This window comes from Anser cygnoides, chromosome 22, assembly GCF_040182565.1.
Source record: "Anser cygnoides isolate HZ-2024a breed goose chromosome 22, Taihu_goose_T2T_genome, whole genome shotgun sequence".
NCBI lineage: Eukaryota > Metazoa > Chordata > Aves > Anseriformes > Anatidae > Anser > Anser cygnoides.
The window spans coordinates 3,836,012-3,862,740 of record NC_089894.1 but is presented as its reverse complement, the minus strand read 5'-3'; the positions used below and the strand labels follow the sequence as shown (position 1 = coordinate 3,862,740).

Sequence of the window (26,729 nt, the reverse complement as noted above, 5' to 3'; positions counted from 1 at the left end):
CACCTGGTAAACCCACTCTCAGCCATTGCTCAGGAATACTGGTGCCAGAAGCTCCCATGTGCCTGAGCTGAAGGGCAAGGATAGCCACTGGTCTGGTGTCATCCCTCCCTGCAGAAGGTATGATCCTCTACACATCCACAGGCTTCCCTCAGACAACTGCTCCAGGGAGAGTATGAGGAACAAAGGCTAGCCATCATCTTCCAGGCTGAGCAACATTTGCATCAGTCCAGTTGCCCAGTCACATGCAAACAACTTACAAGGAAGCACCAGGGGCACCAGGGCAGAACTGAGCAACAGTTTTGCTGCTTATGGAAATGCACCAGCCATAATTATGGTGGGATTTGTCTCACTAGAGTCACATCTCTTTAACACAAACATACCTGAACTCAGCATGCCTGGGCGGCCCTTAGTGTTGGATGGGCAGAAATGGACATTTCCAGGTAGGTTCTGGAGAGGGTGCAGGTAAAGGAGAACTAAAGGAATAAAGTCAATGTGCCAGTGGAGGAATGGAGTTATTCAAAGCTATTTCCCAGTGATTTTCCTTGAAAAGAAATGTACACTTTTAGAAATCAACTGGTATTTATTGACTGACAAGAACATCAGCAGAGCAGACACTAGTGCAATACTGGACAACACAGCCAGCTACACAAATACGCATTTTATAATCAAAAGGAAATTAGTTATGGATTATATAAAAACTAGGACAAGGTACAAGCAGGACCGTAATGCAACTTAAAACCCACAGCACCATTTTCTTTCTAGAAGATACAAAAGAAATATAAATAACATTCAAACTTCTTGTCACAAAAGTTGTACATCTTGAGGTAGTCATATGTTTTGTTTCCCTTAAAGCACTGCCTTTTATTTTTTGTCTTTTTTTCACATGACATTATATTGCTGCAAATTGGCCTTTCAGTCCTATACATGGTGCCCAAGGGTGCAGAAGTGGTCATGGCATGAGTGGGGTTTGTTACCTTGTTCATTAATGTTTCTTGGCTTATGTCATTCTTTTTATTGATCTAATAAAGCACCCCCAAAACTAGCATTGTGCTGCCTCTCCATCACAGCAACAGTGTTGCATGGATCCTCAAGGAATTACCAGTGTCTAATCATTTTTTGGCCATTCTCCAGATAAGTGATTTCTTCCCAGGCAGAGTCAGTTCTTAACTTGGGGACAGCAGGGTAAATCCACACCAGAACTTATATACACCTCACTAAACTTTTTCTGATTATTATCTCCCTCCTGCACTAAGCATGCTGGACACAATACTACCAAACCCAGCACCACAAAACACCAGGACCAGCAACAAAAACTGTACAAGGAAACACACACAGATATAGGGAGTAACCTGTGACTGCAAAGTAGCCTTCCATAGTAGTAAGGATTCCTGCTGGCTCCTAGGAAACACTGAGAATTGTCACTTCTCAGGTTTCTTGGATCTTAGGTACAGAGAAAAGAAGTCATCCTAAATAATAATTTAAAAAAAAAAAAAAAAAACTATACAGGAAAGCATGTGCAGCTCAGATTTTTAGTGTCAGTAGCCATACTAAGGTACATTTGTGCTTGGAAAATAATTGCTTTATAGCCATGGCATACATTCACCTATGCTGCTAAAAAGACTTTGATGTAAATATGACCCCCTTGTATCTCCAGCTTGTCATTTCAGGAACTTCTTTGCACATATAACAGAAGAGGCAGCACATCTGCTGGATCTGTAGTACACCATAAGGTGCACAGCATAATTGAAAAGTTCACACACACATCAAATGGAGGCCCAGCTATTTACATCTCAGATCTCCAGGAGATGGCAGAAGAGCATTGCTCAAGATGATGTTGCTTGGTCTTGATTCTTTAAGAAAATACAGTTCAAACCTGAGAATACTGAATGCCGAACAGACCCATGTTTTGCTCCCTGGCAACACAAAGCCTCTCACTGGTGTTAATTGAACTAAAGCATATCTCTGAACATCAACCCAATATATCTCAAGTTTAGGCAGTAAAAAAGTTACAGGTAACTGAATGGAGAAATAAAAAAAAAAAAAAAAGGAAAAAACAGCTATCTGCCTCAGGCAAAATTCCTCACTCTTAGGATTCAAGGATACCAAAAGGAGGGATATCAACATTGCCTTAAACACAAAATATGCCCAAGTCCTTTGCCCAGGCCTCATGTGGCATTTCCAATAATTATTTATTTCCCCATCCGTACTCATCATGTGGTTTCCAAACATTGAAAGGCTGTCTATTCTGGTTGGCAGGGGCTGACCAAAAAGCCTTTTAACTGTGACAGGGAAGGGTTGAAATAGGTTTTGAGCTGAGCTTGCAGAGCAAAGCCAGGAGGATATCAGACTTCCTTGTCCAGACTTGGCTTGACAGCTCAGTTAACAACCGAAACTTAATTCAGCCAGATGCCAGTCTTCTGTATTCCACTGAGCCCAAATTCAAACCAATCATACCACAGAATGAACCATCTCTTCCTCAGGTCTTTTCCATCTTTACCATTTTAACAAGCAGCACTGAGCATTGCAGGATATAGAGCTGCAGACACAGAAGTCCCCTCTGGTAGATGAGAAACCAGTACTTAATTTTCCTCTCAAGTATCTTTTGTCCAGCTCTTAATCAACATTTTGCCTGTGCTGCCAGGGCTTCCAGGCACAACCTTACCTTTCAATTTATTTACATTATTCTTTGATTCTAACACTACAAAGTTTATGTGAGATCCCCATGAGATTGTGTTAACCCAATACTCAAAACAAAGGGCAATGCCATCTCATAATCCCTGGCAGCAAGACTAGACTAAAACACTGTGATACCAGTTACAACAGCTCATGGGTCAAATGGTAAAATAGATCATGGCTTTAAAAACTAAAAAACAAACACAAACAAACAAACAAACAAAAAAAACCATAACTAGAGGTAATCCCTGCACATTTCAAAGGATCCAGCATTTTCAGTGACAAGGAACTTGGTGACACCATCTCAAAAGCATGAATGTCCATATGACAGGGGCTATACATAAAACAAAAAGAAATCTTTTCGTACTAAGGATTCGTCCTGTCTTGAATATATTCTCTTTGCCTGAAAGAGCGTCAGAGGTCCAACTGAGCCCAAAAATACCCACATTGAGGGGGCTTGATCTAGTTGCCTAAATACAGGCATTTAGTCCTTTTGCCACAAATCTATACTCCGTTTCCCACTGACATCAGTGTTTCAGCCACAAAAGATACAAATAACCTAAGCTGCAAGTTCTGCCAGTCTGACCATATTCCTCTCTGCCTAAATAATCTTACCATCTTTCTAGTCTTGTTTTTTAGCCTGTTGTGCAAAACACCTAGCATGCTTCTGAAATGCACTCACCCCCTGCTTGAAGCATTACACTTGGGATACAGAAAAAGGATATTACTAAAATAACACTTTTGACTGTGTGAAAGCCAGACTTGCCTTTAGGATGGGTGAAAGAAGCCTACCTATTTAAAATGCTCTTGACAGGAAAGTGAAGTGTTTCCTTCCATGCTCACGGCAGAGCAGGACCAGGTCATTGGAGAAGACCAACAGACTTACATACAGTGCGGTTTTTTTGTTTGTTTTTTTTTTTTTTTGTTTTGTTTGTTTTGTTTTTCAGGAATAGTAAAGAAAAGCAAGTCTGAGCAAGGCAAAAAGCTTCACTTTGAAATGAACTCATTCTGCAGGTAACTGGGGAGGACTCCAAGGGCCCTACAAACACCAGCCAGGTCCAACGAGGCTCCCATCTAGCCCGTAGCCCATCAGCCACTTCAACCAACTTTCAACTTCTACTCTGTGACTGGAGTAACTGGGGAGGGAAGAAAGCAGACTTTCAGTTATACATGAGATGATTTGTAGATCTTCTCCAGGAAGTCCATGCTGGTTTTCCAGGGCAGGAATGCATCAGAGTTTCATAGACCATAGCTCCCAGTGCACAGCTTGACAGTTCCTACTGCATGGGTCAATCACAATGGTGCTCAGCAGGGTCACCTAGAGCTCACTAAACACAAAGCTCTAAAGTGAAGACCTAACACTCCTTGAGACATAAAAAGCCTACTCTTTTCCTAAATGAGAGAGCAGATTCATAAACCCTTCCTGAAATCCAGCTGTCAGCAGGTAACACTGACTCAGATAACATTACTAGGAGACTAAAGAAGTGGATTTTTTTATTCAAACAATTTCATGGCAAAGCTGGAGACAGAATGTACTAAGTCGTAGAAAACCAGTTCCATCCTGAGCTCTTGCCTGCAGTGACTGTGCTGATCAGGCAGACAGGACTTGCATAATGTGTGAATCCCAATCTATAGTAATGTGTCTAATGGAATCCCCTTAGTTCACTTTGTCAACATTAGCCCAAAGAGGGAATAAAAAGGAATGAGCTCATGAAGAACACTTTCCACCACCTAGGAGCATCCTACCTGCCCTCAGATTATGAAATCTCAGTGTAGAGAATGTTTAGTGCATGCCCAGAATTTACTGGTCCAATGGACAACCAAGAAATGTAATTTTTTAAGGCAAAAGGACAGAGTGGTGGATCACAGAACCACAGAATCACAGAATCATCTAGGTTGGAAGAGACCTCCAAGATCACCTAGTCCAACCTCTGACCTAACACTAACAAGTCCTTCTCCACTAACAGTTGGATATCATTCTTTGATATCCAACTGTGCTTCACCCCTCTGCCCAGGTCCCAGTCCCTGTTTAAATGAGAATGCTCCATGTAATGACATAGTAAATACATCAATATAACATTGACAAATAACCCTCAAGTGACAGGGTACTCCCTTGCCCTCAGATGCCGTGCAAGCCAAGAGGTCAGTAGAGCAAGCTGCCTGGGATAAATAGTACAGACGAGAGCTAGTTTCTTTGTCCCTTCACCTATGATTCCTGTTCCTAACAATTTTAATTCATTGGGATACTTTTTCATCAAGAACATTGAGACTCGTGGGAAGATTTCAACTCCAAAAAGATTTAAAGCAACATGTAAATAATGGTCTGCTCAATATTAATTTCTGGGGTATTTAAAAAGGCCAATTAACCCAATTTGCAGCAGTATGTCTGTCATAAACACTTTAATTCAGTTCAAGTCAACTTAAGCCAGAACAAGGGATAAAAAGTAGTAAGCCCATTAAAAGACCTGTAGATAGCCAAAGGGAAGGTGTTAATGGCCTCTAAACAGTTAGTTAATGGCTAGATCTGCTCTGAGCCAGTTCTTTCCCATCTGTTTATAAAGCAGAAATCAAGAACAGTTGTAAAAACCAAAGAGCAACAACGTCAAGATAATGTGAGTACACACCACTGCAAAGTAACTTTTTCAAAGTGTGTGTAAATGAACGCTCAAGAGCTGGAGCACACTCAAGAGCTGGAGCACACAGATGGGATCTCACTGCTTTTTAGGAGAACTGAACCCCATTGAAACCCTGCCCAGTTCAGCCTATGGCTCAGTCGGTCTAAACGACCTAAACCAGCATCTTCATCCATTATATTGCCTGTGAATTTTGATCTGAGGATGAGTATTTAAATATTCTTTTTAGCATTATCCAATCTCCACAGCAGCATCCTGCTCACTGGCTTATAACCATTACCAAGGATAAGTAAATACAGCACCTTTGTTTTCTCAGGGACCCTCCAGAGCTGCTCACCATACAAACTGGGAACCTCTAACTAACTGTAAACTCAGCACTCAGGTTGTGCTCCACACCTCTGTGTGTGCATGGAGGCAAGGTCAGAGACTGCCTCACTGCCATTCCCAAGACTGCTTTTAAGACACAAACAAAGACACAAAACAGGCTGCTTGCATTGTGCTCATCTTAAAGTTCACTAGAAAAACATGACTCAATGCCAAGGTATGACAACACTGTAATAGGCTTACATGAGTAGCCAGTGTGCCCTTGCCACAAAGAAGGCTTACATTAGGCTGCATTAGGCAAAGTACTGCCAGCAGTTTGAGAGAGGTGATCCTAGCACCTGGAGCACCATGTCCCGTTCTGGGCTCCTCAGTACAAGCAAGACATGGGCATGCTGGAGACAGTCCAGCAAAGATGGCCACAAAGATGATGAAGGGACTGGAGCATCTCTCCAGGGACTGGAGCATCTTCTCCTCAGGAAAGGCTGAGAGAGCTGCAACTGTTGTCTTCCAACCTCAACCAGTCTGTGGTTCTGTGCTTCTCTGGACAATGCTCTTCTCCCAGGTCACCTTCTCTCATGCTAGATGCCTCTATTGTCTAGATATATCTAGCTTCTCAGTGCAGAGATTGTCATTCATGACTTGCAAATTTTTAAAATGCTCCAGTTACAGTAGTTCTTAATTCCCTTTCAGAAATTTTATGTCTCATTTGCAGAGGGCAGAACTGTGGGATGTGATGCACACTGGGCACCAGGGCAGAGTCGTACATATAAGACAAAAGAGGCAATGAAAGTTTGATTGGGAAAAACAACAACAGCAACAAAAACAAAATAGATGCTTAATTAGCACCATCACCCCGGATCCACCACCACAAAACAACCTCCTGCGAGGCAATATGCTGCAAAGGATTATTACTTCACAGACCTCAGCTGAGTTCCTGTGATACATGCACTTTATCAGGTACAGTTCCAAGTTTCCTGTGTACAGCAAGGTTAATACATGGTTACAATGTGCTTGAAGTCTAATGCCCACAGTGTACATATGATGGACATGAGCTCCATTTGTTTGTAAAGTTGTATTTCTGCGGCACAATTCTTGCATCAAAATGAAGCTACTCAACAGTGTGGGAGTTCAAAGCAGAAAAGGTTCAACCAGCTTCCAGAGAACATAACTTAAAATCTCCTGCTGCCAGGGTCATTTTGCCTTGGTGCAGGAACATGCCCGTCTCTGCTGCATCAGAATCCAGTCTCTGCTTAGTTGCCTCTCCAGTCCCTTTCTTCTCTTGTCTCCAGGAAACAGGGCGCAAGCCCTCATTATTTCAGTGTGACCACCCCAATGCATTTACATTTGTGCAAGTGAGGGATGGTGGGGGGGAAATATTCCTGCAATTGAGTACAAACTCAAGAGAGAGATTTTGACTGCCTCAGTGATTCTTCTGTCCCCTTATTACTACCTCTCTCTCTCCCTCCTTCCTGATTTGTTACCTGGCAAAACTTCTGGTTTTCACCCCTCATACAGGAGCTGTCCCCAGATTTGGGGATCTCAGCACTGAGGTAACGGGAGCACTAGACATTTTTGGTGCTTGCTTTTTCCCTTACCCCACCATAGAGAATTATGTCCCACTCTCCATACTTCTTTCTTGTACTCTAGGATTTGTTTGGACCCTCTAGAGCTGATTTTACTGCTTGCAGCTGTAGACCACCTCTTCCTGCATGCACTGTTGGCACTCAACATAGCAACACCACTGCACCTGACAGTGGCAAGAGAAGGTAACCAACCGGCTCTGGGTGTTATAGCCTCGTCCACAGCACATGCTGTCACAGTTGCCCTCGCGAGAGCAGGTCCTCCCAGCAGTTCCCAGGGAGTATTTGCTGGGCCGGCAGAAACTGGGGGAGTCTTCCACATACACCAGGTCAGTGGCACGGGGCGAAGCAGGGTGCTTGGTGGAATGGCTGTGTCTCTGTGGGCTGGCCAGCTCTGAGTGGCCCACAGCATCATTGGTGGTGCTGAAGACCTTGACAGCATCATCATAGCGCAACTTGAGCAGTCGTCCAACCTCATGGAAAGGCGAAAGCTGCTTCCAACATGTCCGGACAGCACATGAACCAGAGACGCCATGGCACTTGCATGTGGTTTTGAGACCATTTTTCACAGCCTGATGAGGAAGAGAAGCAGTAATCATTATCTCCCAGGACCACGAGCCTGGTTCTGGGTAGAGATTACACTTCAGTTGCAGACAGCCTGAGAGTACTTCAGTTTTATTGGCATTATTCCTATTTTACAGAAAGAAAATGAAAAAATAGAGGAATATCTACAGAGTTGGTCAGAAAGTTAAAGCCTGAATGATTATAAATGTCTGAATATTGAGGCTAGTCAAATTCTTACTAAGCATATGTTTGGAACAGCAGGAGTAGTCAACCATGAAACTGTGTATCTCCAGCATGGTCAATTCCCGCTCTTAGCATATTCAAATCAAGACAGTGCTCTAATCAAACAAGTAATTAGACTCAATAAATAAAAATAATGGTAAGTCAGTAGCCTGTAATATATAAGCCAAAATGCTTGATCTAATGGCCTCCCTAACCCAAAACTGTAACATGACTAGGTCCATAGCAAATCACACAGACGTAGCAAATCTCCCCTGGACTCATAAATGATCTCAATAGTATCAACCCTCGATCTGCTTCATACTTCATACCAGCACTGAAGCTCTAGCTGTTGTCACACCTCCCTCTGGCCATCACATAACCAACAGAGGAATTCAGCCAGTGAGTTTCGCAGCGGTTACTGTACTGCATATTACTACCACTCAGCCTTTGATATCGGTAGAGGGTATAGCTTGCTACTCTCCTATTCCGAACATCTAACTCCTCATATCAGCGTTCAGGAGACTTTCCAGGGAGCTCTCTCTACAAAACTGAGAGCCAAAACACACAGGTAAACAGGGGTCTGGTTTCTGACTAGGGGCAGTGAATACTCCTCTCACAAACACCCTTGGCTGAGGATGGGTTGGAAGACTTGCACTGAACCCTAAATTCTCTTTAGGCCTGCTGCTGCAACTCCTCACCTTGATGCCAACATTGGTGTTGTGGATGTCCACCTTGGCCCGTAGGTCTTTGCCAATCCTCTTCTGACCCAGGAATTTTTTCAGGAACTTTGTGCTGTATTTGAGGTTGTCTCCACAAACACCCCATTGCCAGGCCTTGCGGTTCTCCAGGTCTGGGGAGTCATCACAGGTGCAGCGCTCCATGCGCCCAGCACTACATGCTCTGGCCAATGAGTGGGTGAGAGCTGCAGAAGACACTGCATATAGGAAGGCAGTTTCCTTAAAACCTGCACAGGAGAAGGATTATGAGAGGGTAGGTGCAAGAAAGGCAAAATAAGGTGTTCATCCACTTCACTGGCTCTCCTGGCTGTCCATGAGCTAATACCAAGCACAATACTTGTCTTACAGACAAAAGAGACAAAATTCTTCCATTACCTGCACATAAATCCTAGCAGAGAAACCCAATATCAGGTTTGAAGTAACTGGCATATTAACATCCCAGTCTCACCTGATGACTGAGACTGATGCAATATGGACACAGAAGACCACTCATGAATCAAAGGATTAGAAGGGCAATATACAAACAGTCTTGGGAAAATGTGCAACTACAAAAAGTGAAAGTCATGAAATTCTATTTGTCCCCCATCCTCACCACAGAGCTGATAGGTGTGAATAGGGGCAGTCGCTGAAAACATGTTGTTGTCTAAAATCATGAACTATTTTAAAAAGTTTAAAATCATGAACCAACTATTGTTCATAATAATGTTCACATAATAATCATAATATGTACACATAATAATCATAACAATCATATAATCATGTTTAAAATCATGACTATTTAGCAGAGACTGAAAAAAGTATTTTAAAAATACATTAAGATACATATCTTTTATTTCAAAGTGTTTTTACTTGGGAATATTTTGACTTACTAGTGGTATTTCGTATCGAAAGATGACACACAGTTTGATTGGGAAAAGTTCCATGTTGGAAGAACACCTTTGGCAAGGACAGAATCTCCAGCATATAAGTGGATTTTATAACTTCTTTGTAAAGAGAATCCCAACAACAGTGGTGCTGCTTTCTGAAGCTATTCTCCTTTTTAAACCAGGCTTCCCAGACAGGCTATGTTCACCCTGATAGATATGACCATGATACACCACAGCATATAAACCATGTAAGAAAATACAATGCCTGAACAGAAATTGCCTGAAGACATGAGATCAGATAGGAATGGCCATGTGACATGATAACCATGAGCTCCAGAGATGTCCCAGAAAGCACTGATCAGCACATACCTGACCTAAACCCCAAAATTTTTTATTTTCCTGTTTAACTCATTGGAAAATCTTAACATTTCCTCCAGAGTTTATCTGCAAAAATTAAAACCAATGGAAAATTATGAATGGAATATTGCTTAACAAGTCCATAATTTAGGAAGCAGACCAAGGATGAGAAAGGCAAGTGACTAATCAGTATCTCAGAATGCAGGAATGGATAAGACTGGCCAAAACCAGACAACTGTTGGTTTATGAAAAATACACTTGTACATTGCATGGAGGGAAACACATTGAAGAAAACAAATATTCCACACTGGAAAATTCCAAATTTCTTTCCACATCAGAAGGAAACAAATCTGTTCCCCTAAAAACATGAAAGAGAGAGAACCACAGAGATCTGATCTAGTCTGCAGTAAGCCCTGTTTTGTGCAAAGGTTGGAAGGGACCTCTAGAATTCATCCAGTCCAACCTCAAATCTTTCCATCATTCTATTCCCTCAAAGAATTCCCATCCAGCTGTAATAACAGATCAGAACAATGACTGCTGAGATCCGGGTGAGGTCACCATAAATCTGACCACAGAAGAGGACAAATAGTTCTTCTGATAGCTATCAGTAAGAAGAATGACAAATTGACTAATCATACACATAATGGAGAGGCTGTATTTGCGAATTCAAGACAGACTTCATACGCGATTGTTCAAATTCCAAAATTTTAAAAGAAATATCTAGCAATAGTCTAGACATGAGAGAGACAAGAAAATATTGAGGAAGTCAAGGAGTTCAATCAACAAACTTCTTCCTGCCTCCACATTTAAGTTGTATCACAAGTAAACAAGGGACAAGTGACTTCCAGCTGAGCTCTCTGATTGACAATGTTCTGTAAATGTTTGAGGGTACTGGAAGAATAATGAAAAAATGTCACCAAATCCATCTAAAGTTTTGGAAAAACTCATATGAGATTCAGTCATTACAGATTTTGAATAGCAAAACAATGCTCACACATTTTCGAACACTGGTTAACTCAAAAGAAGGAGCTAAGAGAGGATATGGGATCCTAATTTTGAATAACATTTGGGATCCTAAACTTGAAAAACAGTTCCAGTAGTTGATCTCCAAATCCCTACCAGATTCCCAGTATCCTACATGAGATACTGGTACCAGAAGAGAGGAGTGCATTTTAGAAACACTTTCTCATACCATATAAAGCTAGAAGTACCAGTCAGATCCACATACTCTGCTAAATCTGACTTTGTGGAACACCACACTGCTTCTGCTATTTCTGAGTAGTGATGGTTTGGTTCTTTCTGTGGTATTCCACGTAACTGCTGGCCAGATATCAACCCGCTTGAAATCAGAGACCATTGCTTGTGGTCAGACCATTGCAGACAGCAGTAACTGAAGATAACGAACATAATTCCAGATCATGTCCTTCTTCTCCTCCCTCCCACCTCCTTTTATGGCAGAGGTTCAGTGTCAAATGCTTGTCTGAAAAATCTGATTCCTTCTCATTCATCGTAAGGGACTGATCCCCATTTAATTAATTCACAAGCACATGAGTAAAGAGAAAATGAAGCGTCCTTAAGACCTTGTTGAATAACAATGAACAACAGAGCAGCTATTTAAAATGTATTTTCAGAAGGATATAGCACAAATGAGCAGGAATCCACTCCAACAAACATGTTATTGAGAAGATCTAAATGGAGGTTTCTCCCTGTGTGCTGGGTATCTATCCTCCCACTGTGTCGATGGTGCTCTTGTAACCACAGCCAGTGGAACCTGGCTGTCAGAGTCTGTTTTAGGGATGACTCCCTCTCCTGCCCCTATATTCACTAGGTGGCTAGTGACTATAATAAAAACTTAAACACTCTGTGCAAGGGGGAACATCTAAACACAGACATCTTTTTTGGGCAGTAGTAGGTTCAATTACAAACAACCAGCACAAAGTTGAATTTCAATATGCTGAAAAAAGCCAGCTACTCTTGGTAGGACCTTGCACATTTCCAAGTCTTCCTCTGAGCTCCCTTGAATTATTTCTCTAACTTAGCAGCCTATAAATACAGAATGACATTTGCTATGATGGTAAGACACTGTTCTGTGGTATGGTGTGCTCTAGACCACAATGAAAACTATAACAGGAGGAGTTTAGCCGTATGGTGACTCTGCCAAAGGAAAGATGCTCAAGGTTGAAGATTTGAAGATACTATAGTAAAGACAGTGTGAGCATTTCAGAGCAAGTGGAAGAAACAACTCCCTGGAAAAAAAAAAAAAAGGGAAAAAAATAAAAACAAAAAAACCACCAACCACGGACCAGAGAGGTATAGAACTATATAAAGCTTTAGAAAAGAAAGACTTCTCAAGATCTTTAGCCCAACCACCTGCTCAAAGCAGGGCTAACTTGAATCAAGTTGTTCAAGGCTTTGTCCAACTGAGTTTTGAAAGTCTCCAGGGATGGAAATTCTATGACCTCTCTGAGCCACTGCTCCTGTGCTGTATCATTCCAACTTCCTCATAACATCAGTGAAACCACTGTTAGAACATCAAATAATCTGAACAACATGAAGCAAAGAAATGGAGAGAGGATTGTGGACTGCTCAGTTCTCAAGGATTTTTCTGAATGGCTGGATCTGAGCTGTCTTTGCTATAGGTATTATTTTCCCCAAATCATCATGTTGTTTGAGATGTAATATAGCCTGCCTGACCTCCAGCAGCAACTGACTACATTTATGCCGCACCTTGGAAACCAAAAAACTCATCACTATTTCACAAGCTTTACATAAAGACACCAACTGCCACCATGCAAAAAGATGGCTTGCAATGTCTTTCTGGGAACATTTTAAATCCCTCTATTTTCATGGATTTTTTAAAAAGTGGAGAAGGAATGAAGGGAGATTTTACATGGATCAGAAGAAAGCAATAGCCACCATACGTGACTGCAATAGTCATAGAAGGATTGTAGGTATGGTATGAAGGATGGTGTGTGTGTATGTATAAGTATGTATATATACATGCTGTATATTTGAAATGCCAGCTTTATTTTCACCATCTTCTTCATTTGTTGCTTTACATTGACAGTCTTCTGGATACAACTAGGAAACTCCTTTTTGCATAACCTGCAATCCTTCTATGACTATTGCAGTCATGTAATAAAGCAACAAATGAAGCAGATGGTGAAAATAAATCTGGCATTTCAAAAACCAGAAAACCCATGGTATACATATACATATATATTAAAAATAAGCAAATACAAAAAATAAGATGATGGCATCTGGAGAGGCAGGAAAAACATCTGTGATCCTAGCCAGTCACTGAATTTTTTTAGTTGTGACTGCAAATTAAGTGTGGCTTTTCATCTACTATAAAAATGAACCATCTCACCAGAACATGATCTTTTCTCCTCTCTTCCACTAGTGGGACCATTAAAGACTGTTAACTGAATGCTTTTCTTGATGGCTTATCTACAACCATGACAATATCAAACTATCTAATCATTTCTAAAACTTCATCACTACTTGGGTGAAAGGAAAATAGTCCATTTTCTGACTGATGATTTCCAAAGCAGCAACGAAACAGCATTAGGAATTTGTGAGAAACACATCAAAAGAAGCAGCTGAAAATATTCGCCTTCTTTGTGAAAGAAATTAACCTGTTTGCAAGTTAAAGGAAAATGAGAACTAATAATTGCTTCCAGCCAACTGTCCTCTCATACAGGGGATGTACACAGCATACTTTACTGTATTAAATCATCATTTGATCCTTAAGATTGTGTAATAAAAGTTTTCAAACACTTATCCTCATCTGCCAAAACAGGTTTTAAATTACAGGTGATATTTTATTTTGTCAATCTGGAGTCCATGGAAATGTTGAGGCATGCCACCACAAGATAATTAAATGTTTTCCAGCTATTTGAAGATGAGGATTATTCAATTGTCATTTTCAAGTTCTTTGAGGTTGATGGAGGCAGACATGTCAGGAAGTCACTCATAATGATCATGAACAGCTTCTTCGTGAGCTTAAAAAGTCACAATAGAGGTTTGCAATGAAGTAAATCTGATCTTGCATGTGCTGAAGTTTACTAAAATATTAATATATTTCATTGAATAAAATTTGATAATTTTAAATTGAAATGTTATAATGTTTCAATTCCAATGCTAATTAACATTTTAATTTCATCAAAGTTAATATTGGCTTATTCAGCTGCTTTTTTGTTAACTTTTATTCATTAATATTATTGAGGGGTCTGAAACTGGGTAATACTGAAGACTGAAACTCAGCATATGTTACTAAATATTACTGAAGAACTGATGCTCAGTAATAGGTCGGTCAGGTACTATGTGGATGAGGACAGGTTCAGAAGAGTGTATATGCATGCTCTGTGAAACTGCATTAAAAAATACTTTCAGGATCTATCCTCATTTAGTTTCCCTCAACTTCTTTTAATTTAGAGGATTTATTATGCTGTCTCCTACCTCAAATACAGCACTTACAGAACATTTTCTTCCCCTAAAGCCTTCTGTGAAACAGAAGCCATTGACTCTTCTGTTTGCTATATCTGAACTTTTGTGGAAACTCCAAATATATGAGAAAAAGTCTTAGGAGACATCTGTAAACATGCACTGAAATGCCTTAGAGCTGATAAATGGCTTTTTAAATGGAAAATTAGGATTAAATTCTGTATCAGAGAACAGCCAAGGTTTACATCCAAAGACCTAAAAAAAAGTCTTGTCTTAAAATGTCCCTTGAAATAAAGCACTAATTCTTATTTTTCAGAGCATCATTCCTGATTGACAGCCAAGAAAGATGATCAACCAAGGAAACTCCATTTTTGGACAACAGTCCACAAGACAAGGGTATGAACTTCCTTTTATATTTCAAACCATGACAAACCACTCAGGAAAGATGAGGATAAGGCACTTGTCTATTTTGTGGCAAAAGAGCCCAAATTGCGTTCCTATTCCCAGCTCTCATTCCTAGGCAAAGTAGGTGATCTCTGAGCTGCCCAGTTAATGCCCCATGTTCATTGTTGACTGTGAGATGTGTATTCCACACAATACAGCACTAAGTGAGATTTTATACTGCAAACAAAGGAATACCTTGTACCTCGCTTCAGCAGACTAGTCCGTCCTTCTAGACTGCAGTTCCAGCGCTCACTGCGAAACTGGTACTGGCACTCCATGATCCCAAGCCGGATGGCATCACGCAACGTCTCTGCCAAGCCAGGCTCCCTCCGGCAAAGCCTCTTCTGCTTGCGGGACAGCTTCAGCAAGTCACACTGCTTCATGTGAACTTTTCCCTGGGCAGAGTTTGTTGAGGGTCCCAGGGAAGGAAAGTGGGTCAGAGCTTCTTTCCCGGTCAGGCTGAAAGAAAGCAAAAGAGCATTGAGTTAAGGAAGACAGCAGTCATGGAAGAGAAAGGTGATCAGAGGGAAGGGTAAGAGATGATAAGAGGGAAGGATTCTGATACTCAGAAATTTCCTGGTTAGGGTATTTTACCAGCTCAGAAGTTTAATCAATACAAACTGATTAGATCGTGTACCTCTGCACCCCACACCAAGGCAAAGTAGCAGACTAACACTGCAGGGAGAAAGAAGAAACACATGGGTGTTGGCACCAGCAATGCACTTCAGGTGGGAAGCTTTTTTGACTCCATGAAGATGTATTTTCACGCCTCTAGTTTTGTTTCCTGTGCAGCTCTTCCACCGTCAGAGACATATTTCTTAGCCTACATTTTTCTAAATGGTGCTGCAATTCACCGTATGCCACAGCACTGTGCTTGCTCCATAAAGCATTAACCACATCCTTTCAGGGTTTTGTGTACACTGGTAATATGTCACTAGACGTAGCTAGGAAAGACCAATAGGGAGATACTATTAACAAACACCCTTTTAGAGCAAGCACAACTTTTGTCAGAAAGGAAGAAGGAGTCAACTAAAATGTATTGTGTTTGGTTGGTAAGTAGCTTTTTTAAACAAGAAATTAGGGTTAAATTCTGCGTTAGAGAAAAACAGGGATTTACATCCGAAAATAGTTTCACTTTTCATGGCAAGACAGTATTTTTCTTTACAAATTTATCTCCCTTGGCAGATTCAGGATGCCTGAAAACATGAAGGAACTATTTTACTTTGAGGCAAGATTTGAAGGCTGCAAACAAACTGGGAAGAGTCATGCATTTGCACAACATTTATCTACAGTGCAACTCCTGACTGCCAAACAGGGAAGAATCGCAGAACTCTCCCCCAGAAACATCCAGATAAATGAAAACCTTTGAAAATCTTTATTCTTCAATACACCTCAGCCCTGGCATTACCATTTGCAGACTTCCCAAATTCCACTGTTTTCTTTGCAAGTCCACAGCTACCTCAACATGGACAAAAAACAGGTGAGCCAGTTGGTTCTTGTTCCTCCTCCCCAGTCAGGCAAACTGGGCTGTGCTGCTCCACAAAGCAAGAGTGGGAGTCGGACAAGCAAAGCTGGATAGGGAGGGATGTACAGGAGCAATCTCTGAAGCATGTCTTCAAAGACTACCTGGCTGCTAGCACCACACCAGTGGTGTAGCGACTCTTCCATTATCTTCCCAGCGCAGCTCAGCTCTTGTGCAAACCAAGCCAGATGGAGATGCCTTGCTAACAGTGGTTGGGACCTTGGTACAGAACCAAACAAGGCAAATCCTCAGAGCAGAGCAGGATGTGAGGTTATTCACCTCACTGCATCTTTTTTGGTTCCTTCTAAAAGCATGGCTCTTTTGCGGCTGAATTATCTGACCGGGTCTGACTGGTCATGTCTCCAGGCGTATGTTTCTGTACAACAAATGCCAGTCTGCACTGGCAGAGAGAAGACGATAGTCTGTGTCAGCGAACACAAGAGTCCACATTCTCTACCACACTCCAGTTCACAAGCAAAGAATGTTAACCAATGGAGGAGACCAGACTGAAGACTTACCTAGCGCCACAAAAGACAGACATTTCTAACACTCTGGTCTCAACTGTTCAAGCAAGTCCACACTCTCATGATGGATATAACCTTCCTTACGGAGGATGCAAATCAAGTACTGCAGCTGCTGTTTTAGTTCCCCACATACCTTATAGACATCTCCTTGTGAGCTAGTTGTCTAGATCTCTCTGTAGTCAATCCAGTCTACCCAGGCATGGGACTTAGAGTACAGCTTAGCTGACCTAAGCCCGGTGCACTTCTGCACTCATTGTCACAGTAACCTGCATCCTCCACACACTCACCATTCCATAACTGTGTGCAAGTAGGATTAATTAACCCTGGGAAATCATCCAGAGACCATCAGACTAACCAAGAAACAAGGAATCTTTATGAATCATACAACAAATATTAAACCTAAGAAACTAAGAAGAATTTCTTAACCTGTTGTCATTGCTGAACTGGGGGACAGAAACATAAGATTTAATAGTGAAAGCCAAGAGAAAAACAGGCAATACTGAAAACTGAGACAGATATTTGGGGCCAAATTCAGCCCAATAAACTGGAATTAACGCAGCTTAATGATTTTCTGAGTGCAATGCAGACTGCACAGTTCAAAACCAAGTCTGGCAACAAAGACTGCGTAGACAGGGCTACAACAATTGGTGCACAAAGGACTTGGTGTTAAACCTGTTGCCTAAAAGCACAGTACTATAAATAGGAGAAAAGGTGGCAAATTCAAATTTCTGTAAGAGATGTGAAGATCTACACAGAACAGGAGAAATCTGTTCCAGGCACATTGTGAGGCTACATGAACCTTTGGTTTGATGAAGGACAGCCGCTCTTGCAATCTTGGACAGGGATTATCTCAAAGATATCCTATGACCTGCCAGTGGCCAGTGAGATTTGGGAGAAGCTGATATTGCCATTCTCCAAATCCTGAATAATGTTAGATGTTATTATTTGTGAAAAACTCAGTGAGGATAATGACAGACACGATAAAAACAAGTTTTGAAGAATTTGATTTAATTTTCAGAGCAATCTCAATAGTGCACAGCAACTGCAACCTGAGACCACTGTACTGGTTTTGGCTGGGATAGAGTTAATTCTCTTCACAGCTCATATGGTGACATGGTTTGGATTTGTGATGAAAACAGTGTTAATATCACACCAATGTTGTAGTTATTGCTAAACAGGGCTTGCACAGTCAAGGTCTTTTCTGTTTCTCACACTGCCCCACCTGCGAGTAGGCTGGAGGTGCACAAGAAACTGGGAGGGGACACAGCCAGGAGAGATGAATCCAACTGACCAAAGGGATATTCCATACCATATGATGCCACGCTCATTGATAAAAGCTGGGAACAAGAAGGAGGAAAAGGGAGCACACCTGGAGTTACAGCACTTGTCTTCTCAAGTAACTGTTATGCATCATGGAGCGCTGCTTTTCTGGAAATGAACGTCTGCCTACTGACAGGAAGTAGTGAATTAATTCCATAGTTTGCTTTTCTTGCATGAGAAGCTTTTGCTTTACCTATTAAACTGTCTTTATCTCAATCCATGAGTTTTCTCACTTTACCTTTCCAGTTCTCTCCCACATTCCAATGGAAGGGAGTGAGCAAGCGGCTATAAGGGGTTTAGCTGCCAACCAGAGTTAAGCCACAACAACCATACAGAGAGCAAAGATATCAAGTCTAATTTATCTTTTACACTATGCAAAACAAAAGCTTTGTGGGAAACGCACTTTCTAGAATTGCACCTAGCAATAGTTTAAATTCCTGCTGATGCAATACAGCATCCTACACAATTAGCCAGTAGCACAAGCAAACTTACTTCTTGCTACTTCTTTTTTTATTGATTTGTGAATTTCTAAAGTTCCAACATACAAAATAACTTTTTCTTTTTCTCTAAAAGTGGAGGATGAAAATAACCAGATGGAAATAACACATTGAGAAGTAAACAAAACAAGCAGTAAGTGGGTTAATTTAAGATATGTGGCAAAAGCTATCTGGAATATACCTTTCTGTAAAAGTCTTCAGCATGTGAACTGTCAAACTTGTTACCTAGGACATGTGAATGAAAAAATAATTGTCTGTGCTTAGAGATTTCTTCAGAGATTGGGCTTCATTGCGTAGGACTGGTGCACAGATGCAACTCTCAAAACTAGTCTCATATAACTTTCAATTTAGGGAAGTAGACAGAGAAATTAGGGTTTCCCAATGTCACATGGTTGACCAGTGGCACAGCTGGGAGCAGAAGCCACCACTCTCAGAGTCATAACAGATATGGCTAAGATTACTCATATGAGCAGAAGCTTGCAGGCTCTGACTACATTAGCTATAACTGTGTTTTATTAGGGCAAAACTAACATAAAATCATATCAAGATCACAGTATGAGAACATTCTCATAAAATTAAATATAAAATACGCAGATATGTGCAGTTAGGCAAACTGCATGTCATTTTTAGATGATTTAGTGTTTATTATCTACAGATCATACAGCAAAAAAGTAAAATCTTTGAATTAATGCACACCTGCTAGCAGTCTGGAAAAAACAATAAGGATCTCAAACTTTTATTTCTCTCTAGTTTTCTGTCTAAGCACTTTACTAAATTCATCATTTTCCTTTAATCTCCTTCCAGCCACATTCCAGCTGCTTAAGAGACTTTTAATGAGAGCCTGTTCCTGTGCAATGCCTAATGTCCCCTGGATCTGAAAGGTCTTAAAAACCCTTAAAAATATGCCTTTTCTCTCTCTCCCCAGAAAGGAGAGAAATCAAAGGGAGCCACAACAGCACTCCATATCTGATTTCACAGGCCTTTCATGTTCCACAGAAATATCCACACCCCACAGATAGCTACAACAAGCATTCTGGGAAGGCTAAGAGAATACTGGATGACGACAGATCAAACCAAGGCCCCTCAGGTGCACAATGGGTCCTCAGCTCTGCTCTCTCCCCGGCAGCTCAGTGGAACTGTTTCAAATCAGTAGGAAGCAACACTGTGTCTACTTAGATCTTGATTTCAGGGGCAGTGCAGTCCCTGCTACTGACTATCCAACCTAGGCTAGCAGTGAAGTCAATCATTACACAGGAGATGAGATTTTCAGTCCAACTCTGGACTGGCCACACACCCTTGTGTGTTCCCCACATGAGACACTCAACACCCAGCAAGATGATTCTTTAGAAAATATGATTCCCTGATAACTAAAGACAAGCCAGGAACTTTAAATAATCAAAAAGCACCCATGGAAAGCCCTTACGTATTCATTGCATCTGTAGTCCCACACCCTCTCTGTCGTCCCACATCCTCTGTGTCGTGCCAGTCACTACGGACTCCATCTACAGACTCCATCTCTACAAGTCTCAGCTGAGAGTTGCCCTCCCTTTCCATTTTTACTCTCTTTCTGCTAATATTGTCTTTTAAAATGACAATGCGAAAGAGATGCTGCAATACACCCTCCTGATACATTTTACTTTGAGAAATGGTTGTGAGGCCCATACGTATTCTGGGCATTTAGTTTATCTGTCAGAGGTACAGCTCAACAGGAGGAGAAAGATCTTCACAAATCTTTCCAGGAGCATTCAGAACTGGACAGCAGAGTCTCTTTTTGTTGTAGATTTAGTCCATTAGATTGATCACAGAAAACTTGCAATAACAAACAATTAGCAAAGAGGACATAGGAATGTACGTAGCTGAGCTAACTGGATGAAAACCAAAGCTCACTTGCCATCTCTAGAAAGACACAGGGGAAGTGAGGACAGAGCTTTTGAAGGTACTCATTTTTATATTAGTGTCATTTGACGTGTTGTGTTCTTTTCAAAATTATGCAAGCCCATGCTTCAACAGACCTGCAAGTCACATGTTCTTTTGTTCTCTCAAATGTTCCTTTTAAACTCTAAGGGCCAAAAAAATATTATTCCGTCATGAAACTAACAATAATTGTGCCACTAACTTTGACAGGAGCACAACTAGGACTTTTCCCAAACACAAAGTGATAAACAAAATGGAGGACACAGATAGCTGAGTTAAGAGGAGCTGCAAAACAAGACAGCACATAACATGAAATTCCAGGAAGCCTGGCGCCTCTGTACCTACCACAGGTATTTCAGGTTGAGTTATAAGGAAATGCTCCAGTGGATCTGGCTGCCCACGGAGCACGAGCCAAACTGGCCAATGAATGAGACATGCTGCAGCCCGCTCCCCGTTTATCTCCCCAAGAAAAGGCTTTACTCAGGTTTGTTGCTTCTGCCCTCCCAACAACATCCTACCCAAGCTGGGTCTCTTCTGAATTCTGCCCTGACCTAGTTCTAGGAAGAGGGCAATTGCTGCCCTCTTAGACTCTGTGAGAAACAATACCTTCCAGCACCTCACAGACTATTTTTCACTTTGTGAAAGGCCCTCTAAGAAGGCAAGGGGAGGCCAAGAGCTTTTAGTGAGGTCTAGAGAGACTCCCGTCCACTCAAGTTGTTGTACATCCTGAAAGAAAAAATGGGGCTACTTACAGAAGGCTACAGCATGGGCTGTAAAGCAAAGGTGAAGACAAAACAAGCATGAAGGAAGTTAAGAAGTACATGCTGTCTGTATGCAAGGGAGACGGCCACTCCTGGATTCCTGCAACTAATGAGCCAGGCAAGCCCAACATAACCTGAACAACAGCCGGACCACATTGCAGTTTATTTATTTGTCCTCTTTTAAAAACTGGCTGTGATTTTCCCCTCAATGGACCCAGCACTGGCAGTTTAAGGTCTGTTCAAGATACCCAATGTACTGACACCAGGCAGTCAAACAATCCCAAATACTGAGAATGTGGTCTTCTGAGATATGCCCACAGCTGTCATTATATATCCATTGTAAGGCTATGTTCACCCCAGCAAAACTTCTGCTTCATACATTTATAGGTGACCTTCATCTTTCCCTGGGCCCTTTGGGTATTTTTGCTGGACTGCTCTGTACACTTCATGCCTTACTTCTGTCCTGATAGAACAAAATTTGGTATTTCCTTCATTGCTGCCAACTTGCAATACGTCACCATTTCTAAGCCCACTGAACACAACAGAAAGGACTCACATCCTGTCTCTGCGGATAGCCACCCAAATGCCTCCTTCACTTTTTATTACATCTTTGTAAGGTTTCCACAATTAAAAATAAATAAATAAATATTGGAAAGCAAGGATGAGGCTCATGTCCCTACGCCTCTAACACTTGGCAAAGTTTAGAGGTAGACTGCTGAACCAGGGCCCAAGAGCCCCTCCAATTCAGTAGTAGTTTGGTTGCAAGATAGTTTTTTTCCCAAGCTAAGTCATATAGGCATTCACATCAGAAATTCTAAGATATTCAGGTTCCTCCCTACTCTATCAACTCCAATTTGTATTTGAAAGCACCCACATATCTCATTATTAATCACCACCAGACACTCACTGAGTTCATGGACTTGACTTTCTTTCTTGAAACTTTTAAATAATAGATGAAAATGAAAAGGCGAAAATGCGCTGGACACACCTGTGTCAAAATCCTCAAGGAAAAATAAATAAATAAATAAATTTAAAAGTAAAACTCCAACCTCAGATCCTGAGTTAAGCATTGCTAAAAGGCAGAACTCACAGATTTCTTATGACCAGAAAGCAATTCATACCAAACAGATCATTGTTACAGAATGAAGAATCACTCGGGTTGCTTTAACAAACAAGCCCACATAGAGCAATAGCAACTGCTTTGTGTTACTTATATGAAAGGAAAACATGAACACGTTCACTTCCACCGAGTACAATCATGTGTACATGCCCCAGTAACTGGAAAGCCAAACACTCACAGCAACCCAACTCCTTTCTGAATGACCAAGAAAGCTATAGTCTTCCACAGTCAACAGACATTTAGAAATGAAATAAGCTAAATGATACAACTAATAAATTTTAAACCAGATATTTTAAGGAAGCTTTGAAACAGAAATGAAATACCAACTGCGGTCATTGGTAAGCAGTGCCAAGCCAGCAGACACTGCATGCGAATTTAGGAAGAATTGTCTTGCAAGAATTGGTAGAGGGACCAAGAGCCTCCACACGTGTAAGTCAGCAAAGCTCTGCCTGGAGCATTCTGATCACCCACAGCAGGGTCTGAATGTATTAATGTTTGCACCTCTCCTACACTCACTGCGATATATGCACTAACAGCCCTGGTTACCACAAGAGAGTCTGAAAAACTCTCTGAGAAGCAGCTTACTGAGAAAACAAAACATTTCTTCAGGGGAAATTCTGCACTGACCTGACCTGTTAAAAACCTATCTTTAGAACAGTAAAATGTGAGGGCAGGACCCACACCTAGGGGCAATCGCGCTGAAGCGAACCCATGCAGTATCCCAGGCTGAAGCACCAAGTCTCTACACCCAGGTGCGTCCTTCATCTCTGGACTGGCCTTAATCCCCTGCCACCCTGGGGACCCTGCAAAGCCAGCAAGTCTCTCGCACCTGCCTGCTGAGCCCCGGCTCTCTCTGCCAGCCCCCTTCTCCCACTTTATTCCCTCCAGGGAAACAGTTTGGAGAAATATTACAGCAAGCGACCCATCCGGAACTAATTTCAAAACCTGAACAGAAGCAAAGCATGGCTCAAGGGGTCAGTATAACTGCTCCCAGCATCTTCCACCCCGTCCCTCCTTCCCACTCTCGCACAAACTGATCCTTCCCCGGTCCCCTCGCCCCTTGCGCCCACCTCTCCCCCCAGGACGCCCCGCCGAGCGTCCCCGCAGCGCCGGCTGTCGTTGCAGGTGCGCTCCCCAGGGGCCGAGCGCCCCCGCGGAACCTCGGCGCGCCCCCTCCCCTTGGCAGAGCACCCGCGGAACCCCCGCGCCCCCTCCCCGGGCTCCCCGCACCGCGGAGGCGGCTCCAGGGGCTGAGTCCCGCGGGCGGCGCTGACCCGAAGTAGGCGGCAGCGGGCGGCGGCGGCGGCGGCAGGAGGAGGAGGAGGAAGAGGAGGAGGAGGAGAAGGCGGCTGCAGGCGGCGGCGGCAGCGCGCATGGTGCCGGGCTCCGCAGCTCGCTGCGCGGCCGCCCGGCGCCGCGGCTCTTTAAGCGAGAGGCGGGGCGGCCCCCTCCTCCCGTCCCGTCCCGTCCCGTCCCGTCCCGTCCCGTCCCGTCCCGTCCCGTCCCCGTCCCGTCCCACAGCCGCCGGGCACACCGTGGCGCACGGCGCCGGGCACCCCCGGTACTCCGCGGGGACCCGCCAGCCCCTCGCGTCGTCCCCGGGGCAGGGAGCTCCCACCAAGCCTCTCCAGCCCTGCGGGCCCCTGGGGCTCTGTAGGTCCCCACGCCTGGTGCTGGCAGGCCGTGGCAGGGCATTGGCAGCCTCTATACAGGGCTTGAGGATGCTTGGTGGTGCCCAGTGTAATAGGAACGGTGGATGCAACTGGAGACCAACCCACTTCCAAGCCGTACCACTGCCTTTGGATGTGGAGCATGGCTTCAGGCAGATGGTAGTGCAAGAGACCAAACTGAGGTTTCAGGGAAAAGACGAAGGAAAGAGGAATCTGCTGTGCCCAGGCTCCCATGTTCACCCAGCGCATTCCTGCTTCCACTTGGTCTCACTGCCAAGGGCACCAATGTTCATGGACATGGCAGGTAGATTCCAACACATGGCTTGGAGCACACATTCAAAAACATGTATAACCAAACTTGCATTGCACAAGCAGACATCCCATGGAAATGTTGGTGGGAAGGACCCTTTAGAGGTCTCCAGACCAAATTCCTGTCCCAAGGCAGGTTGTTATCAAATCTAGATAAGGGTGGCTGTAACTTTGTCCAGCTGAGTCCTGCAGATCCCTGAAGATGGAGAATCTCACATGTCTCTGGGCACTTGTCCCACGACCACACAGCCCTCCAGAGGAAGGATTGTTTAATGCCCAGCCCTATCATCCCAAGTGCAATTACACAAACAGCCATGGAAGAACTCAGCAACAAATTTCCAGAACCCAATAGTCACCATTGGGACCATTGTTAGCAAGGTGCAAGCAGTGCGCTCTGGAAACTTCCGTGTAACACAAAAAGGCTATGCAGACACACGTGGCAAGGCTCTAGATGGGCATATAGCCACATGCAGAGGTCTGCAACCAATCTACACAGCCAATAAATGAGGACGGCACCTTGTCCAAGCTGATGGTGCATTGCTGCATTTCACACCCTCCTCCATCAGACTGTGCGCCTGTAAAGTTTGCTTTGCAAACAGAGCAAACGTTTGGGCAAAATTTTTAACTACAGCACTTTCTACTGACACCTAAAGAACTCAAGTTCAATCTGTAATTACTCCTGTCCCTGCAGCAATATCCTCAAATGTCTCATGATGTGTACTACTGACACCTCTATTACTAAGGGTAGTGTTCTCCTGTATGTACTTGGGCTTTTCCCTTTTGTTTTCCTACATAGGAACTCATGGAATTTTTCCAGGGCAGAACATCTCTGTAACCATGCTTCTGCCTAAGGCTGGTAGAGGGTGGAAGATTGACATTTTCATTTCAGAACCTATTGATAGGGCAAAAGACAGCATTGCATGGTAGAACCACTAGAGCACGTGAGTTGGTATATCTCCACGTCTTGCTTTACGGCCACACAGGTGACATATCAGAATGACGCTGTGCCCTGATTGTCCCCTCAGCACAGCTGCAGCATTGCAGACTCTAGCCTGCCCTGCCTGGAAGACAGTGATGGACTGCCCCACAACCCACTGCAATTACTCATGGTTTTAGGAGAGGGATCAAGGTAAGTAGGGAGAAAATCAAGAGTCACCATCACACACCAGTCCAGCTACAGTAAGACGAGAAAGCCCTGCTGTCCTCCCATGTTCAGTCTTGAGCTGGGCCATACCCCTTGAAGCACAGAGGAACAGGAGGCTGAATAGAGTTGTTGTTTGGGAAGAGAAGCAGAGGAAGATATGTGGCTGCATGTCAGAAAAGTCTGTGGTCCCATAAAGGAGGTAGGATGGGAGTCCCAGTTGCCATGAAAAATGGGATGAACAACCCAACTGTCTTCATCCCTTACAGAGCTCCCAACACCTACTACTCAGTAGTCCTAGGACATCACTGACTTGTCATTATCTTCCCTTTGAGCCTGCTCTGCTGCAGCCTCAAATCTTAATCTTGTTGCCAAATTATTCAAGGTGCATCAGTTCAATTTTGCCTACCCCTCTGAGAAGCTCTTTTCCATTTCTGCTCTTGTCAGGACTCACTAGGTACAATATAGAGACTCACTGATTTTGTTAAGTTTGTTTAGGAGTGTCTGCATAGGAATGTCTTCCAACGCTATTTTTCACCAAATTGTATAGGAATGACTCAGGGCAGGGGAAGTGTTTTGATAGTCTTCTCATTTCTTGAATCAATTCTTGCTGCCATGGTATCAGAGCATAAAAGCAAGAGCATCAAGGAAACATGGATATTAGCATTCGCTGAGAGCACATCAGAGAGTGAAATTTGGCATTTGGGATTATTTTTCAGACACAGCCATAGTGCAGAGACACTCCCAGCCACACACCACCAGATCATGGGAGCAGTTCAGGAAGAAGGCAGCTGCCTGCCTCAAAATCTGATTCTGGAAACACATGGGGAATGCCACGCTGTGGTTGCCGGTGTCACAAGCAACTCTTGATATCTATGGCAAAGAAGCCTACAATGCAGCCTCTGGCGATCTGCAGAACTCTTGAGCTGGGAGTTGCTCTCCAAATTTGGATGCTCTGGTGCACAAGAATCTGTTACCTCTTCCTAGATGCTCAGCACTGCCAGTAACTTCCCAGAATATCAGGGGAGCTGCCTGGGTGTTCCCTGACCTGCTTCAGTCCAAGTGAACTAGCTTAGAGAAGTCTGCTTTGTGAGTGCTGGTGGGC

At 43.0% G+C, this 26,729-nt stretch overlaps 1 protein-coding gene across 1 annotated transcript; it reads right to left on the bottom strand.

The window, feature by feature from the left end:
* Nucleotides 1–565: 565 nt before the first annotated feature.
* On the bottom strand, nucleotides 566–23,989 carry WNT9B (Wnt family member 9B). Its single transcript, XM_048047893.2, has 4 exons — nucleotides 23,779–23,989; nucleotides 15,049–15,305; nucleotides 8,695–8,960; nucleotides 566–7,782 (listed from the first exon to the last, which is right to left on the bottom strand). The coding sequence occupies exons 1-4, from the start codon at nucleotides 23,877–23,879 to the stop codon at nucleotides 7,306–7,308; spliced, it is 1,101 nt and encodes a 366-aa protein (XP_047903850.2). The 5' UTR covers nucleotides 23,880–23,989; the 3' UTR covers nucleotides 566–7,305.
* Between the last annotated feature and the right edge of the window lie 2,740 nt (nucleotides 23,990–26,729).

Excerpts from the sequence above, each read along its gene's own strand:
- WNT9B (XM_048047893.2), bottom strand. The coding sequence starts at position 23,879 with ATGCGCGCTGCCGCCGCCGCCTGCAGCCGCCTTCTCCTCCTCCTCCTC. Across the intron at positions 15,306-23,778 it reads CCCGCTGCCGCCTACTTCGG|CCTGACCGGGAAAGAAGCTC; the intron begins GTCAGCGCCGCC and ends GCTTTCTTTCAG. Across the intron at positions 8,961-15,048 it reads GACTAGTCTGCTGAAGCGAG|GTTTTAAGGAAACTGCCTTC; the intron begins GTACAAGGTATT and ends TCTCCTGTGCAG.